Below are 19,171 nucleotides of genomic sequence, written 5' to 3' on the forward strand. Positions count from 1 at the left end.
TAGCAATCAAATGTAAGTCCACAATTAATTAAAAAAACTTGCAACTGATTTAGGGATTGAAAATCAACTTGCAGCTCATCATAAGTTTCTTGCAATGCCCTGTATGTCTGCTTTGGACCAAAATTAGACCAAATTAATTGGGTTTTTTTTTTAGAGCTAGGGAGCAATTCATGAATAATTTTTTTTCAGTGATTTTTCACTAACTACCATAATATTGACAAATTAGCTCTCAGCCAATCAGATGCAACAATTTCCAGTAGCTTATAACATCAGTGAAAATCAATAACAAATCTTCATGTAATGCTTCCCTGTTCATTTCAAATAAACCAGGAACCCGTCTTACAAAGAGTTACCATTGATCCAATCAATCGTACCTCTATGGAAATCCATCAGTGTAATTTTTTTCTACAGCAAATTTGCAAAATGTCCTTTGTAAACAAAAGAGAACATGCCAAACTGTCAAGAAATCAATCTATTTATGGATATGCATTCATATCTAGAATTTTTTTTAGAACAAACATGCATTTTGTATGTTGACTTTGCTGGCTTGCCATAGTGGCGATTGATCGGATCAATCCCAAATCTTGGTAAGATGGGCCACAGATGATTATTTTGGGGGCTCAATGCCCTCTCCCCTTTTTTGCTGCTACACAGTACTTCAGACAGAAAGCAAACACCGAAACTCAATGATTTCTGCACATCTCAATTCTGTATTTCAGTTTCCAATGGAAAACAAAAATAAATTACGTAAGAAAAATGGTGTCACTTCCCATACGCAGAAACAGCAAACTGGTAAACACTGAGAGAACGCCTCACTCTTTGGTACATAGTAGTATGGTATAAACAACAAGGTACTTTAGTTAATCCTCACTACAATAGTAACAGTTTATTTTATCACAGGATAATTACTTTGAATTCTTATGTTGGTACATCCCATTCTTTATTCACCTTTCCCGATATTGACTGCATATAATTGCAATTGCACAGGTTTACTTCATTTAATTTTGAGTAATTACACTATAGGAATATCAAATTTTCATTCTGAAATTTGAGATACAATCACATAAAGGAAGTTTTGGATATCAAGATAATCTTGATAAAGATGAACTGTATAGTAGCTGACCCCTGTGTAGGTCTTTCTATCCTAACCAAAAGTTGATCTTGATAAACAGAGAAAATTTAAATAAAAAACATCTGATTTTGATGAAATTTCCAGCACTATGCCAGATTTCTCTCTATCAATTCAAATAAACTTTTTGACGGGGTGCACTTCCCTTTCAATCCCAAGGGGAAAATACAAGCAAGAAAAAGATTTGACATATAACTTGTCTTTTATTTCAAGAGTGTTTAAGACCATTGAATACACTACTGTCAAATTATCAAATTCAAATCTGTTTAGTCTGATTATAGATGTATGTACCCAAAACAAAATCAAATTAACAGTCATCACCAGAATTTGCTGTTTAAATTCATTTTCATATCACAAGGAAACACTGTGGATCACATTTTAAAAATCACTTATTTTAGAATCTGTGTCCTGTGATATAGACACAGATCTCACTACCTTCCTAAAACTAGTTTACTGGAAACTTGTTTAATGTGTTGTGAGAACAGTCGAAGCGATCTTCCAAACTGGTTTAGAAAACCACCTCGCGATGAAGTTTTTTCAAGATCGCTTTGCCTTGTTAAACTAGTTTTAGCATAAGTGAGGACACAACTGTTCTTCACACATTTTGAGCTCGCTACACCACACGACAGGTGTAGAATGCCTACAATGCGGTTTCGAATTTCGCACGAAATGTGTTACCCAACTGAAAGCATTTCCATAGCAACAAGATCGCTTTACATGAAGTGATTTTGAAAACCACTTTCGTGCGATCAAGTGGGAATGCTAGCAAAATGATCTTCCAAACCGGTTTCCTGAATCGTTTTCCAGTAAACTAGTTTTAGAAAGCGTAATGAGATTGGCCTAATAGATACAACATAGACATAATTAATCTTATGATCAATTATGAAAATACTTACCATGATTTTCTTATTTACGAGATAACTGGATATACCCATTTGATTTGCTAGTTCATTACGATGAACCTGCGTGCCGAATACAGAGTACACAACTTTTCCTGCGCGCGCGCTGCATCTCCCTACCAACGCACTATCCCAAGATCGTCGCGCAATTTGGCGTCCATTTCCTCTCATGAGCCTGCGGGCAAGACATGTTGTCACACAAGGCGAGGGGTAGGAGGGAGGGTTCAAATGGGTATATCCAGTTATCTCGTAAATAAGAAAATCATGGTAAGTATTTTCATAATTTACATCAATAACTGGGATATACCCATTTGATTTGCTAGACCAACACGGATTCATCGTGAAGGGAGGCATGTCTAGACTAAGAAGTGCGTAAAAATAGGGAGATGAAGACACAAAGGCCGTTGCCTTACGGACAGGGGAGGCGATAAAGCCTCATGTGAAGAAGTCCTTAAGAGCAAGGAGTGAAGGAAAGAGGGGCGTCAATAGGCGGACCTCGAGAAGTCGTGAACGACGATTCCAAGAAAGAGCCCAAGAAGAATGATACTAAGTATCATGGGCCCTCGGCCTAGTGTCAGGAGAACAACATCACCAGCTGACTAGAGCGTAAAATTCGGAATTTGTTGAAAATTTCAACAAGAATCGTGATCGGAAAACTGAAGCTTTAAGGCTCAGTAAGTGATCAATCGAACAATCTGAGAAGGCGAGAGATCTCAGAAGCCTCCGCGTGGGAGAAAGCGCCCAGAATTCGATATCTGTCTCAAATGCGTGAGGGCAGAACATCTGCAGAATTCTGATAGAGAGCTGTGGCAGAAAGTTACTAGCGGTCCGGAGGGGACTAGGAACGACGGAGAGTAGGGATTTAAGAAAACCACTCGTAAGGCAGTCAAGGGTCGAGAAAGCGACTGAGTGCCATCCTTTTAATAAGAAATGCCGCGGACCTGCTGCCTATGTAGAATAAAGCAGTCTGGTTAAAATAGCTCAACCGGGCGTGTCAGAGAAACAGCGCGGTACACATCACGACAAAAGTGTGATAGACCGAGTGATCGAGAGAGAACTCAGGATCCCCTTTCTGCCGTACTGATTGAAGCACCCATCTGAGGGTGCAGTGCCCGCGGTGGAAGAGGTGGCTTGGCTCAAGCCACCATTGCCGAGAGAGCCCGTGAGGCTAGGCTGCGATGGATGACCGCCGGGCGGGGGAATCCATAGCAGCAGCAAGTGTACGCCAGAGGGAGCTGGCGAAAAGTCTCTGTCATGATCCTACGTGAAGGCGACAATCAAGAGATGTTCTAACGAACAGACATCGCCAGATAAGATACCTCAACAGTTACGTTCCCAACGGAATCGAATGAGGTAGCAACGGCCCTGTCCTATCAAGTTAGGGACGGAAACTGGCTAAGAGTGTCGATGTCCTCGCTTGAAGAAACAAGCGAAGGAGGGAGACTTGAGGAAAATAATCACAAAAATTTCCATCAGTCTGCGGTGAGAACCAGTTGTTTATGAAAACAGCCACAAGGCCTGGTCTCTCAGGTGATCGTAAGAGCAAGCACCGCCGGCGCCGGTTGCGGCAGCGTGGAACAGTCCGATATCGGAGAATAAGGAGTTCCAAAAAGCTGCGGGGGGCGGCAAAAATGACGCCCTAAGCAGTGGGGGATGAGCATCTAAGTTTCTAAAAGAAGAACTCCAGTGAAGTAAATCACTTACATGGAGAGACTCATCCACAGTCGGCCCGAGAAAAAGCGGGTCGTAGTGATTGTGGTTAGGTAGGCATAAGCATACATGCATCCACGGTTACATCATCCTCGGTCGTGCGGTGACCATGGCCACATGCATTGCATGGAGGGAGGATGAAAGCAGCATGCGAGGCGACTCGAGTGTGCCGAGTGAAAAAGCTTCTAAATAAGAAGACGGTTCGACAAATGGGCACGGTAAGACATCCACCGTAGACCACTCCACACAAGGAGGAAACGGCGGAGACGCCCGCAAGCTTGACCCACATAGAGGGCAGTCTATAAGATAGACTGTTAGAGCTCGACCGATGGTCTGGAGGCGTACAGTTTGGTGTAAACTCGCCGACCCGGTACGGTGGGTGTGCCCAGAAAGTAGGCATAGAATGCCGACAGAGAAGTCTGGGGCTTTAAACAAGCTTGAACGCACGTACATAGCCAATAATCTCATGAGATGTACGGCGGTTTCTTTCCTCCGAGATGATGCTTACCCGACCGGGAAGGACTCGGGGAACAGCTGTGAATGTCAACAGGAGGGATATCTAGCATATGAAAAGCTGATTCCCTCCAGGTATTCGGTGCGGGTGCTTTCGGCGGTGTCCGGCTGGACGACCGGTGATGGCAGCTCGGGCAGGGCTCGAACGAGCCGCCCGAATACGAGACAATAGGTTAACATAACCATAATGCACCGGGTGGTGAAGGCGTAGCGATTACTAAGCACAGGAGAACTTTTAATCGCCGTGACATACAGATCCGATATACATACTCATAAGTTCGGAGAGCTATGAGGTAGTGAGACATACCGCTGAGCGGTGATGGTGCTCATATCGGAGTCGCCCTCTCTTCAGCGGCGATCGCTGGAGGACGGGTGTCTGTACTAGCCCTGACTCTGGCCTTGCAAGGGTAGGAGCTAAGTAAGACAGGGCACCCTTACTTTCGAATAGAAAGTGAGGTTCAGGCCAGAAACCGACGGTCCCGTCGCCTGGGCGGACGGTCCGCGGACGTGATAGGTTGCCCCCTCAAAGCAGCCAAACATTCTCACGAGAGAAGTGCGGCATGCGGTATGTAAGAGATTCTTACCTCCAATCTACGGGCCCGCTTAGGGGGTAGAATGGAGAGAGTTACCGCTGAAGGAGTCCTCGCCGTACGTGGGCTTGACGTAGAGGGCGAATTCGGGAGTACCTGCATAAAAAGGGGAATACCCATGCAGGTAACTCGCCGATGGCTCCCCGGAGTGCGGGTTGGCGAGAGAAGTCTCAATCCGTTCAATACCCGACGCCGGCAATAAGACCGCGGCGGTCTTATAATGACGGAGAACACGAGGATAAGAACCCGTAATGCTCGGGGACGCATAGATGCAGCCTGAACGGATGCAACGTCCAGCCGTCGGTCACCGAGAGCTTGCCGACATATTGATGCTTGAAAGCCGTATGTCGGAAGCACCTGCATAGAAACGGGGGTCACCGTGTAGGTGAACAGCGTTTCAATAAATGCCGGTGTGAGAGGACAGGTGATTGCTTGAGCCGCACAGTGCTTAGCAAGGCGGCTGAAGCTGATATGAAGCGTGGGTGAATTACCCGCACTGCTCATGGGAGTATGTGCGACGCCTGACCCACAAATATCGGGAGTCTGGTGACATAATGGAGGGCGATGCCCGTATGTCGATAACACCTGTGTATTAGCGGGGATTTCCCTTGCAGGTGCGTGAGCCGGCGAATCATGAAATCGCCGGTGACTCTCCGAGGTGCAAGATGGCGAATGTCTGCTTAACCTGCCCGGTGCTCGACACGGCGGTTTTAGCTGACAGGGAGCATGAGGATAAAGATCCGTGATGCTCGAGGGCGTTCTGTTGTAACATGAAGTTACGACGCCTGGCCATCGGCACAAGAATCAGAAAGAAAGGTCTGCCCGCAAAGTGGGATTAGCGACCTAGACTTTCTTCTTGTTCTTCCTCTTCTGTGCGGCCCCCGCCGGGGGGCAGAAGAGGGAACAATCATCGGGAGTCTGGCGACATAGTGGCGGGCGACGCCCGTATGTCGATAGCACCTGTGTATTAGCGGGGATTTCCCTTGCAGGTGCGTGGGCCGGCGAATCATATTGCCGGTGACTCTCCGAGGTGCGAGACGGCGACTGTCTGCTTGACCTGCCTGGTGCTCGACACGGCGGTTTTAGCTGACGGAGAGCATTAGGATGAAGATCCGTGGTGCTCGAGGGCGTTCTGTTGTAACATGAAGTTACGACGCCTGGCCGTCGGCACAAGAATCAGAAGGGAAGGTCTGCCCGCACAGCGGGGTTAGCGACCTAGAATTTCTTCTTCCTCTTCTATGCGGCCCCCGCCGGGGGGCAAAAGAGGGTATAATGATTGGGAGTCTGGTGACATAATGGCGGGCGACGCCCGTATGTCGATAGCACCTGTGTATTAGCGGGAATTTCCCTTGCAGGTGCGTGAGCCGGCGAAACATGATATTGCCGGTGACTCTCCGAGGTGTGTTGGATGGCCGGTGTCTGCTTGATCCGCTCGGTTGGTAGTACCGTCGGCTGAAGCAGGCAAGCCTGGGGGTAAAAACCCGCAGTGCTGGAGGGCACTCTAGATTAGCTTGAGAAGCTGAGAGGCCTGGCCATCAAAAGAATCAGAGGACAGACCGCCCGACGGAGCGGGGCTTACGTCTGTGGTTCTCCTCTTCTTCTTTTCTTCTTCTTCGGTTGCTCCGGCGCCGGAGCGGAAGAAGGGACAAGAGGCTGGGCTGCGCCTGTCTTCCTCTCCTTAGCTCTCCCACAGGGAGAGCCAGCCGAGGACCAGACGCTGGACCAGAGACTGGACTGCGCCTGTCTTCCTCTCCTTAGCTCTCCCACGGGGAGAGCTAGCCGAGCGAGAGGAGGCGTCGGCCGAATCTGACGGCGTCAGATTGCATTGAGAATCCGACACGGTCGGACTCAGGTGCCTCTTCCGACTAGGGGCTGGTAGCCCTTTGCCGACGCTCCCTAGAGGGGTCTTACACGGCATCGAGCCTAGTCTTTGCCGGGTGGAGAAACCCGTGCTCTCCCCCCGGACTTTAGGTGACCCGATGGCCGGTGGGTCTGACAGCCCTAGAGGAGTCGCCGTTTTCTGTACTAGTGCGACGCTCCCCAATAAGGTTCAGGTTCCGGGACGGAAGCCTTGGCCATCACCGTGCGGGCACGTGGTCGCAAATCCACGGTTCCACCCTTATTAAGCGGGGCACGTGAACGCGCGTCCACGGTTCCACCCCTTTGAGAGCCCACGGGGCTCTGACTCTGTTCTCGCTATCTATACTACCTGTGGTGGGGGATAAGACCCCGGTGTCGGGCCCCGAAACAGCAGTCGCCTGAGGCTCTTCAGAAAGAGAGTCCGAAAGGCTCATTATTACCGTAGGGTGATCTAGTAGTAAGATAAAAAAAAAAAGAGAAGCAAAGGGGGTAGGGGGGGGTAACAAACCCCAACCCAGAAGACAAGGACCTCAAAAAGCGGACTTTTGAGAGTCAAAAACGGATCTCACAAGGATGATACAAGGTAAAATCCCAGAACAAAGGAAACAGTAATAATTAAGAATTATTAAGAGACACTGTCCCTGAAGTCCGTTAGAAAAATTAATTATTTGATTATCACAACAAGAATCTGCTTCCGCCAAAATTCTGAAAAGAAGGAAGGGGGGAAGCATCTAAAAAGAAGAAAACACTAAGTTTTTTTTTTTTTTTTTTGTTGTGTCCACCTGTTCAAAAGAAAAAATAATTTTTCTTGAGGTGAGGATCAGCTAAGGAAAAAAGGGGAGTAAGATTCCCTTTCTTTTTTTTTTTTTTTATAAACAAGAAGTTTAAGAAAAAAAATTTATAAGTCCAGAGACCGGTAGCTGACCTGAAAAGGAAGGGGGGGAAAACAAAGATAGCTTTCCCGAGAAGGAAGGCCGAGTCAAAGGCGACGAACGCTGACAGGAGACGGCTTCCTAAAAAAAAATTCTAAGTATTCTTGTGAAGGAAAGAAAATATATATATATTTTTTTTAATTAATTGAATAATTAATCAATTAATAAACACAAGAACAAAGGATTGATTGAAACAAAAGAACAATCAACTAACTCGAAACAAGAAACAAAGAACTTGAATCGAGGCAAAGGAGCAAGTCAAGAATTAAAAGAATCAATCAATTAATTAATTAATCAATTAACCAATTAATTCAATTAATAAATACAAGAACAAAGGATTGATTGAAACAAAAGAACAATCAACTAACTCGAAACAAGAGACAAAGAACTTGAAACGAGGCTGGAATACGACGCTCCTAACGTCCTACAGAACCTATCTGTGGAGAAATAAATCAATTAAATTCACGACGAGTCGTATAAAGAATTAAAAAGGAGCGAAGACAACGCCCGAGCAGGAAGGCGCGGAGCTATGGGGCGGAGAGGTGAAGACAACCCGCCTGTGAGAAACGTATCTTTAAAAAACAAACTCACGAAGAGGGACAAGAAACGTTAAAATAATATCACGGAAGCTCCGCGCGACGTGATAATCCTATAACAATCTTAGATGAGAGAAAATAAGATTGAAATAAGGGAAGAATTGCACAATAAAGTATCCAAACGGAAAACAGAAATGCAATTTTGAGAGTGTACTTAGCTTGCGACTGCACTCGACCGCAGGCGAAAGTAAAAGAGGAAATGGACGCCAAATTGCGCGACGATCTTGGGATAGTGCGTTGGTAGGGAGATGCAGCGCGCGCGCAGGAAAAGTTGTGTACTCTATATTCGGCACGCAGGTTCATCGTAATGAACTAGCAAATCAAATGGGTATATCCCAGTTATTGATGTAAATTGTAAATTTCTTTATATCATGGTTTACAATTGACTTGTTTCACAATGGTTTACATGGTTTACAATTGGCATGTTTCACAAAGCTGTTTGTTATGTTAAGACGACTATCAGCAACTGGATCACAATGTATGCCCAAACCTCTAAAATTTAATAATGTACATTTGAAATTTCATTAATTTCACCTAAATCATAATAAATATATAATATCTTGGTACTGAAAATGTGTGTTTAAATTATGGCTGTTTGATCCATATCTGCTCATTTATCTAGCATAATGCACTAACATAATTTGGATACATAATTAGTTTGTCACAGTACAACTGTTACTAAAGTCATTCTTAACTTTATGAACAGCTCTATGAGACATGCCCAAATCTATATTATTTTAATGGGTGCAAATATCTTACCTAATTTCAATTGCAATAATTTTATTTTATTTTGTAAATCTAGCATATAGGTAATCGGGGATGCTTCATGAGAGTTGTCGGCACTGAACGAATTGTTGGCTCTATTTCAGTGAAATCCTTGGTTTTGATTGACAAAGAAGACTGGTTTGTGAATGTTACCATGGTAACTATAAGATGATGACAACTTGTCAATGAGAGGGTGTTTCACAAATGCTAAAATTAACTGAAATAGCCAGGATTTCATTCATCTTGTCATGATAGCAAAATCACAATATCTCTAAAAGGCTACTGAAATTGTTGCATATGATATGATGATAGCAAAATTTCCATACAAATTTTGCATTTGTATGGAAAACGAGTTCAATGAAATAAGCCTTTATTTGAGCTTGTGATTTTTCTAATTTTTTTAAATTATCCTCCCAATTAAAGAGTGAATCTTAGTCATTTTTTAAAGGTTTGGATAGTTGATTGCTCCAAGAAACAACTCAAGTGATATGTCAGGCAATGTTCATGAAACATCCCTGGTAAATACATATCCAGCTATCTCTCAAACAGCACCGTGAGTGGAAGCTAAGTTTCAGGTTGATTAACAAATAGCCGGAATGCATCTCATTGTCTTTCTACGGAGGAAGTATACATTTTCATGTTTAGGATATGAATGCATTTCAGAGTTTGTCTTCGGTTACAATGTGCAGAAACATGACAAGTTTATCAAAGGACAAGTCCACCCCAACATAAAGTTTATGTGAATAAAAAGAGAACAATCCAACAAGCGTAACACTGAAAATTTCATCAAAATCGGATGTAAAATAAGAAAGCTATGATATTTAAAAGTTTCGTTTAATTTCACAAAATAGTTCTATTCACATCCAGATCGGTATGCAAATGAGCAGACTGATGATGTCATCCACTCACTACTTATCTTGCATTTTATCTATGAAATATGAAATAATCTAAGTTTTATTTCATTGTCAAGTGAAACAAAGATTAATTCCTCCCTTAACATGTGGAATTAGTATTGTTCAATACTATATTTGGTTCAATTAAGTTGGTCCTTATTGTTAAATCTGTAAAAAAACAAAGGGAATAGTGAGTGAGGGACATCATCGACTGTCTCATTTGCATGTCACTGAGCTGTGCATAAATCACTGTTTAGTGAAAAATAAGCGAAATGTCATAACTTTCTTATTTTACATCCAATTTTGATGAAATATTCAGCGTTATGCCAGTTTGATTTTTCTCTATTTATCGAAATCAACATTTTTCTAGGGTGGACTTGACCTTTAACTATGAATAAAAATGTCGAAAAATGGAAATGATTCTTGAAATTCACTACCCCAAACCCCCCAAAAAAAAAATTGCGATAAATTCAATTATCATCACTATGCATGTTTTATATCTACACTGAAGAAGTGCATGAAAAAAAAACCTCAATCTATAAATTGAGGAAGGTGAAACTGCAAAATTCTTATGGAAGCTTTAAAAAATCGCTTATAAATGTTCACATATCATTTCACCTTAAACTCGAACATCGTATATTGTTCATATATTACATTTGGGGCACATGCTTCAGGTGTTTCCTATACACTTTTCTTACAATGTTTCTTTCAAATTAATCTAATGCACACACTTCAATGATTAGTCAACAATAGTCTGTACACATGAATTTGTTTTGTTTCCGCCTCGTTCTCCCTTTGCCTTGAAATCTACAATATCTGCAAATGTGAAATTTACACCAATGTACATTGTCTTCTCTAAGAAGCAGAGCTGTTTATATACACTTAATTTTCATATAATTTGCAATTTGATATAATATATGTATTTATACATGTTTATGAGGAATATACATGTAGATGTAATACACAAGTTATGAAATGCAAGTCACACAACAATAGTGCAATAGAACAAGTAGCAAAACGCACACACACACACACACACATATGCATACCTCAGAGAATTGCCTTCTTAGTCTACGTAGGGCAAGATAATTGATGATTATCTTAATGAAAAGCAAAAGGTCACAGCACAAACAAAACACTGAAATTACAAGAAAAACATAATTACAAAATAAATTAACATGAAATCAGATTGTCAGGATCTGAAATATTGTTTGACATCCCATTTAGTTCTAGCTTTGGCACATTAAAGCTGAAGAATGCACACTTATTCTAATATCATGTATGCCAGTAGATAAGGGTGCCATCATACAAAGAGTTACCATTGATCCAATCAACCTGAACTATATGGAAATCCAATAACGTGATACATGTAATTTTTTTTCCCAGGAAATTTGCACATAGGTGGCAGAAGGGGGGGGGAACAGTTCCCCCCTAAATTTGAGGTGGGAGGGGGACGGTCCCCCCCCCTCTAAATTTTCATTTTATTTTTTGCTTGTCAAAAATTGTCCGTGTCCATCCAAAAAGGTGGCCCCCCTAAATTGTTTGGCTTCCGCCGCCAATGAATTTGCACAATGTTCTTTGTAAGCAAAGAAAACCACCCTGAATTTTCAAGAAACAATAAATGTATGACTGTACATCATATCTAGAAAATACTTTGAGCATGCATTTTAGATGTTGATGGCCATCAATAGTTGTGGTTGATCGGATCAATCATATCTCTTTGTAAGACAGGGCCCTGAGCCCTGTAACATATAGCTTAGCAATTGATTTTGGGGATGACTTTTACGATTGATCAATCGCAATTATCAATGCAATTAATCATAGAAAACAGCTCTATAATCAAGCTACAGTTGAGGCCAGAAGTTTACATACATCCAGGAAATTCAAAGAAAAGTTGACACTTGCCAAACATCATAAAATCTACTGTATCTTATAAAATATTTGTGCATATTTGTGCTTTCATGACGAATTTGATATCAAACAAATGCGTATATCATGCCCCTTCATCACATTGCTTTGTCATCAGGAGCTGAAAAATATTTAGGTGTCATGTTTACCCCCCTAATCTTCATATTTCAGACAAGTTAGAAATTAAAACTTGACAAAAACATTTCATATTTTTGCTAGTTACTTCTCCACACAAAAATGTCAGATTACACTGTTTTTGTTCAGTGGTGACATATCATGATAGAAAATGTAATATAAATCATAGATTTGATATTTATATATTTCTATGAAACGATGTTTGAAAATATACTAAAAAACAATAGAATACATTTAGCATGAATGTTATTTATTTTTCTTCAAAGTAAATTCCACCTGAAATACATGTATACTTTAATCCCAATAATGTGAAAGAGCTTAATAGGCTCTTCAATTTTATACCAAATTTGTCATTGTAGTATTCATATTTCTGAAGATATAGTAAATTTTATGTTTGGCAAGTGAACAAATTTCACTGAATTCCATGGGTGTATGTAAACTCTTGGCCTCAACTGTATATGTTACAGGGCTCTGCTCAGCTTATACCATTTTATAGAAAGCAAGAACAGGCCTGTGAGTCTATGTAAACCTATTGGATTAAAATGAATTGTCAAAATTATATCATTCTGAACAAATTTCAAATGTATTTTAGAAAGGTATCGTCTGCATCGATAAGCATTAGGAAAGAAATTCAAATAAACTCTAATTGAATAGATATGTGGAATTATATTTATAACAGGAAAGGGGGCGGGGATGCTTTTAATATCAGTGCAGCTGTGAAAATGACACTTTGTATATATGTTTACACTCACTCTGAGGCCTCCTTTAGACTTGTAGGACCCTTTACAAAGGTGGCTGATAAAAGTGATATTCAAGGTGAACTGTAAATTATCAAGTTGGTGAATTGATAAATTCATTAAAAGGATTCAGCCTTACATGTACATCAACAAAACAAAATTGTTCACAGTCACTATGTAAAAAGAGCACACTTTCACTTGAATATTTCTCCAGAGTTGTATCAACAATGAAAGAATGAACTTTGTTTTACAGAATGAAATAAACCAAAGCAGTACTTTGTTGGACATATTATCATTCAGCAGTACTATGCCAAGTAAAGTAGGTATACATGTATCAATAACCACCACGACTACGCCATTGTAGTTTAACCAGTACCATATTCCACAAGACTTGTTCTTTGCACATGAATGATTTCAAAACAACAAGTAAACTGACCATGGAATTTTATTTCATGACAAATGTTTTGCCTCATTTGATAGCACAATAATAGCACCTGTTTCTACGGTATGGGAATGGTCTCAGCTTTCCAAAGAGAATCCCCAAACATATATCAATAAATATGAAGTACTTTGAATTGTTTTCAATGCCTTTATAGGTACTACTCAAACGTTTGAGATCGCATACTTTGCTCACAGTTGCATCATAATATCGCACCAACAGTTGAAAAAGAAAGAAAAGAAAAAGATTTCTGGTTGATGATATCCGTTTATGAAACTTTGGTATGTATCATCGCATTTCACTTCAGACGGTATTGGTTATCAACTTTTGAACAACACAGACAGATTGCACTGCATATTCTGAATGCCCATTAACTCATGAAATTTCTTTGGTGCCATTATTAAGTACCTCCAAGTCCCTGGTTAAGATTGTAAATAATATACCATGTTACAACAGTAGTTAGTAATAAATATGCCACCTTTTACCAATGCAGCCACAATATATAAATGCAAAACAATAAATAGAGTGCACTATATATGCACCTTAATCTATATTAAATGCCGATTTTATCTTGGTCAAGCAGGTCACATTTCATCTGGTCCTGATAAAATTGCACACAAAATATTTATGTTTGGTCGCAGCAACAAATATTTCTTGAGAATTTTGCACTTCAATCATACTCAAGAATAAATAGATCAAAACTGACCCCAAATAAGTTGATAACTGGTACCTTCTTAACAGTATGTCTGAGTACTACAAATGAGTACAATTCAAAGTACTATATTGCTTACAAAGTAAAATTCTGAGTAAAACAATAAATATGACAAACCTAGATACAAACCTTTGAGCAAATAATGAACATTAGTGCTGGCAATGAATAACTTAACATCAAATAAGCCTCTACAGAATTATTTTGCAATAGAAGACCCTCTCCAGGACAGCGTGTACGCTTTTTTTGAGAGTTCTTCTTCAAGGTTCAAAGAAAACATGAACAGTTTGGCAACTTATAAGGAGAAGTATTACACTGGATTTTGAAGCAACAAAATAAGTTGATAGCATAAAGTATAACAGGGAAACATGAAAGATTAAAACAGCATGCTAAAGAATAAAGAAATAATTTCACTCCCACCTCAATACATAAATGAGCTAAACCTATTTGTCTGTTGATTAATGCTGATTCTGATAGTAGACCATTGCACAAAATGAACCCTATTGCATCATGAATACGGCAGCTAACCACAGGTTGTAATTGATTTTTAAAGTTTGATTTTGATACCGGCAATCAGAATCTCATAAATTCAGAAGTTTGTCCACTTTTATACTTGACTAAGATAAGTAATATATAATATCGACAAAAAATCTGAATAAATATGAATGTTAATTGTTAAAGGTTTGGGGTTTGCAAGCCAAACAACTTTTAAAAAATTGGACAAGCAATGGCAAATCACAATGTATTAATATAATGAAATTGCTCTGTAATTCGTGACAACTGCCCCAAAATAAGAAATATAATCCTTCTCATTGTGGCATATTCATACATGGTTGTTCAATTGAGGTGGGAACAAGTGGGCACATTTCCATACAGAGATTGTAAAGATCTTTGCTGAATAGATATGGACAACTAGTCATGACTCTGACAAAATCATCATTTAGTAGCTAAAGTCAGTCCTGAAGACTAATAGATTAAAAGAAGCCGTTTTCGACATCTATCCCCTGTGAAGGAATGCTAGTATTTTGCACGATACAAATGCTGGTCTTATTTACTCCATGCTTTGATTTTCATGTCACCATAGTGCAGGTGGGGGGGTGTTTCGCAAAGATTTAAGTATGACTTAAGTTGCACTTAAATGCCGATGCGTACATGATATGCAACGCGCGATCTTATTGATAGATACGCATTAGTGCGCGATCTTATTGATAGATATGCATTAGTGCGCGTCCTCTTGACACGATCTGACCAATGCCGGCAAGCCTTTTATACCGTACGCAACTCGGTATTCAAGTATGACTCTAAGTCATACTTAAATCTTTGTGAAACACCCCCCTGGTTGAATAGTCATTTAAAAGGTACAAGTAGAAACTTGATGTGACATCCCTGCTGGGTAATGAAATGCAATACAATTACAGTTGAACTTGCTTTAGTGACCATCTGTCTATAAATAGTTTGCTTTTGCTTGAAATGTGTTCGCTAAGACATGCATTATTGGAACTAGCTCATAAAGACCACTTTTGTCTACATCGGACAGTCTCTATAGACATGCTTCAGTGCACTTTAGTTTCTTTGCTGAGTACATCAATACCCTTTTAATCAAATATACTGTATACAGAGATTTGAATGTAAGTTGCATAAAACAGGAAGAGTCAGAACACATCAAGTAACAAATACATGATATAGTCACAAAAAAATAAATAATGTCATATTTTATATCACAAGTCAAATGACATTGATTATAATGAATATGAATAAGAGTGCAGTTCATTTGAAGGACAAATAAATATAAAGGTGTTTCTAGAGTACTAGTTATTTAATGCCAATAATAGTACATTACTTGCAACTATAATTCTTGTTTGTCCCTCAATGGGTGGTCAACGAGGAGTCAGAGATGACATGGTGATTTCAAGTTCAGAGTTGACCTTTTGGTGTTGGTGTTAGGGCAATGTTTACACGATTATAACACCAAACATAAAATGAAGGTCGCGAAAAGTCACTCACTAGTTGTTGAGATGTCAATAATGTGATCTGAATAAGTTTTACAAATTCTGAGTAAATTTTGGAGCACGGGGAAGCAATCAAAATTTGAACACCAACAGCAAGGCCAACATCGGACTTGAAATCACCTTTTGTGATTTTCATTTCCTTGTTGACCACCCATTGTGAGACAAATAGGAATAGGAGCAAGTATCGTTATCCACAATTGATAATATCTTTAGCCTCGTTGATAGTACATTAATTCATTTACATGCCAATGCTTCACCCGTATTTTCAAGCATACAGCAAAGAAGAGCAAAAATATGTTTGAACTCTATAATCTTTAATAACATATGTACATATTCATGGGAATTCTACAAAAAATTCCTGCATAGAACAAGGTACATTTCATGTCAGTGATCATTGAAATGAACAACAAAATATTTACAACTTTCTTGTATACCACCAGGCGTTACATGGGAATTATTATGAACATTTGCAACAGATATCAACTTTATCAACACGATTACACTTCATTATGCATTATCCTCTTGTTCATAAGAATGGGGAAAGCCTTTTCAATATGTGGCCTATTACTCAATCAAGAATATGCTATAGAGTAAAAAATATTCCAATTATTCTAAAATCATATAGATGCAAATAGAACATTAATCAAATTCATTCATCTTTCATTCAATTCATCTAACAGATGGCCAAGTGCAAACAATACAATGATTGTGTCCATATGCCGGAGATTGACACTTTATGCACAAAGGCATATTATATGGGCATAAGCCGGAGGAGAGATGACGGGCATGTATTAAGAAAGGGCTCACGGTTGTTGGTTCGAGGAGGGGATGTCTAAAGATGACAATGGAAGAGGCAAGTGGAGGGGGGGGGGGAAGAACGAGGGTTTGGTCGAGGTTGGAGGATGCACTGAATCATACAAAGTGAAGGGGGGGAGAAGGGGTTAATGGCGACTGCCACGAGTGTGGGGGGTGATTCCAGTGATCCCTCTTCAACTGGGACAAAACTGGATTTACTACTTTGGACTGCTACTACTTTGTTTCAATGCAAAATGTGGGGGGAAGGTTCTGCCAAGAATCATTCGATAAATTTTTAATAAGAATAAAGTCATTGGATTGTATACTCATCACAAGAAATCCAAACCAAGGATCTAATATGCTTCAACAAGGTATTCATCAACACTGCTGCTCTCAACCCAGGTGAGGTGAATGCACAACCAACTGGATTAATCTTTTAAATGCACCAAATGCTGGCAACAGTAGCAGATGGGAGGGGAGGTGGGGGTTAAGACTGGGTAATACATAGTGCACCCTCTACAAATTGGTAACTAGATAGACATTATATAAATGCTATAGATTATAATCAATTAATCAACTCTATTCAGCTGCAAAACCAATGTGATCTTGGAGATCTCGATATAGCGTTCTGGCTCGAAACAGCCTGAAGCTGCTCTTCAAGGCTGACCTACCCAGAAGAAAGATTGTGCTTCATGTACAGTAAACTGCATACAAACAGACAGGCAGACAAACAGGTGGTTGTACAGACGCGTACACAGGAAGGGTTGTCTAAGAAACTACGATCATAAGGTGTTGCACGTTGACTTCTTGCCCACCCATCTCTCTAGGAGACTGAGGTGATGATCATGAATAATGCATGACTGAGTGATCATGAATAACGCACGAATAATCATGAATAATGCATGAGTAATCATGAATAATGCTTAAGAAATAACGAGCAATGGTCACACATGGAGCTTGGATGTTGTTGTCGTTGTCACCATGGGCGATAGAAACGAGCGGCCGTTCTGATGCCTGACCATCCTAGTGGCTTCGATCCAGAGCATCCAGGAATTTGAGGTCGATAAGGAATGGTACTAACTTGTGCCTGGAGAGTGACAGATAAAAACAATACCATTTAACTTATACCACCTTCATAATTATAATAATCATAATAAAAACAACAACAAAAAATAGTAATGATAATATTCTGTTCTATGTATATGCGGCACATATATGTAGATGAGATTTGAACTGTAGCTGATTAGAATCAAAATGATAGTGTATCTAATTGAACACACCCAATAAAGGCTCACCAGTTTTGTGTATAGTTGCGTATAACTTAAAAACAATTTTATGAATAGCCACATCCCATTTTCCAGAACATTATTCATTATATGATTGAAAAGTGGGTCCTGATACTATTGGTTGTGTGTGTGCACATAATCCATCATTAATTTGGCGTAAACAATGCGTAGATTTAACAATGACCAGTGATGACCATCCTACTTACCTAATAGGTAGAAAGGTGAGAATAAGGAGAGGGAAGACCATTTTGAGGTAGGGCCACGGAGAGAAGCCAAACCCACATAGGATACCAAGCTGTAAGAGTTGAACAGCCGTGAAGAGATGCATCTTACGCTGGGGTACTCTTCTCACATAGTGGTTGGGAGGGTACGCAGCCTGTAGCAAGATATGACAAGACAAGTCATGAATAATGCATGAATGATCATAAATAATGCATGAGTAATAAGCTGAGCAGAGCCCTGTCACATATACAGTTGAGGCCAAAAGTTTACATACACCCATGTAATTCAGTGAAATCTGTTCGCTTGCCAAACATCATAAAATTTACTATATCTTCAGAAATATAAATACTACCATGACTAATTTGGTATCAAATGAAAGAGCATATTAAGCTCTTTCACATAATTGGGATTAAAGTATACATGTTTTTCAGGTGGAATTTTCTTTGAAGAAAAAGTAATATTCCTCTGGGGATTATTTACAGAGAGTTACAATTGATTCGATCAACCTCAGCTGTATGGAAATCCATCTTTGTCATAATTTTTGCTACAGAAACTTTGTAAAATGTACTTGGTCAACAAAGAGGAGCATAATGAATGTGATGTATGTATGAATACATATCATATCTAGAAAACATTGTGAACAAACAAGCATATTAGATGTTGGTGTTCCTGGCTTTCCATAGTTATGGTTGTCTGGATCAATCAATTTTTTTTTATTAATACTGGACTCTGGGGAGCATTTTATGTATCAAATGGTAAGTGGCTTTTATCATGACTAGAATTGTTAGTTACTGTAATCATTGCATCTGATAGTACACATATATTAAAATTGGTATTGCAGATAGTGTAGATTGAGTGGTTAATAAGCCTGCGGATACTTTTCAAATATTTGTGCTACTGTGGATTTCAATAACACTATATGATAACAGTCTTGTAAGTTTCACTTTTAAGTCACATCTAGTGTAATGTGAAACACCTCCACATGCATTAGTTATTTAAAGTGGGAAAAAAATTTGGTATGAAAGATATTTGCAAGACCCGTCC

The 19,171-nt window shown here is 39.8% G+C and overlaps 1 protein-coding gene across 2 annotated transcripts in view; it reads right to left on the minus strand.

The window, feature by feature from the left end:
* Nucleotides 1-15,286: 15,286 nt before the first annotated feature.
* Nucleotides 15,287-19,171, minus strand: part of LOC121423761 (sodium bicarbonate transporter-like protein 11) — a 61,896-nt gene continuing 58,011 nt past the window's right edge. For both annotated transcript variants that reach the window (XM_041619247.1, XM_041619246.1), the window contains 2 exons: nt 18,112-18,281; nt 15,287-17,706 (listed from right to left, as the gene is read on the minus strand). In XM_041619247.1, coding sequence (XP_041475181.1) covers nt 17,643-17,706; nt 18,112-18,281 — 234 coding nt within the window. In that variant the 3' untranslated portion in view covers nt 15,287-17,642. The remainder of the gene's footprint in view (nt 17,707-18,111; nt 18,282-19,171) is intronic.

The sequence above is a fragment of the Lytechinus variegatus genome, chromosome 11, assembly GCF_018143015.1.
Source record: "Lytechinus variegatus isolate NC3 chromosome 11, Lvar_3.0, whole genome shotgun sequence".
Taxonomy (NCBI): Eukaryota; Metazoa; Echinodermata; class Echinoidea; order Temnopleuroida; family Toxopneustidae; genus Lytechinus; species Lytechinus variegatus.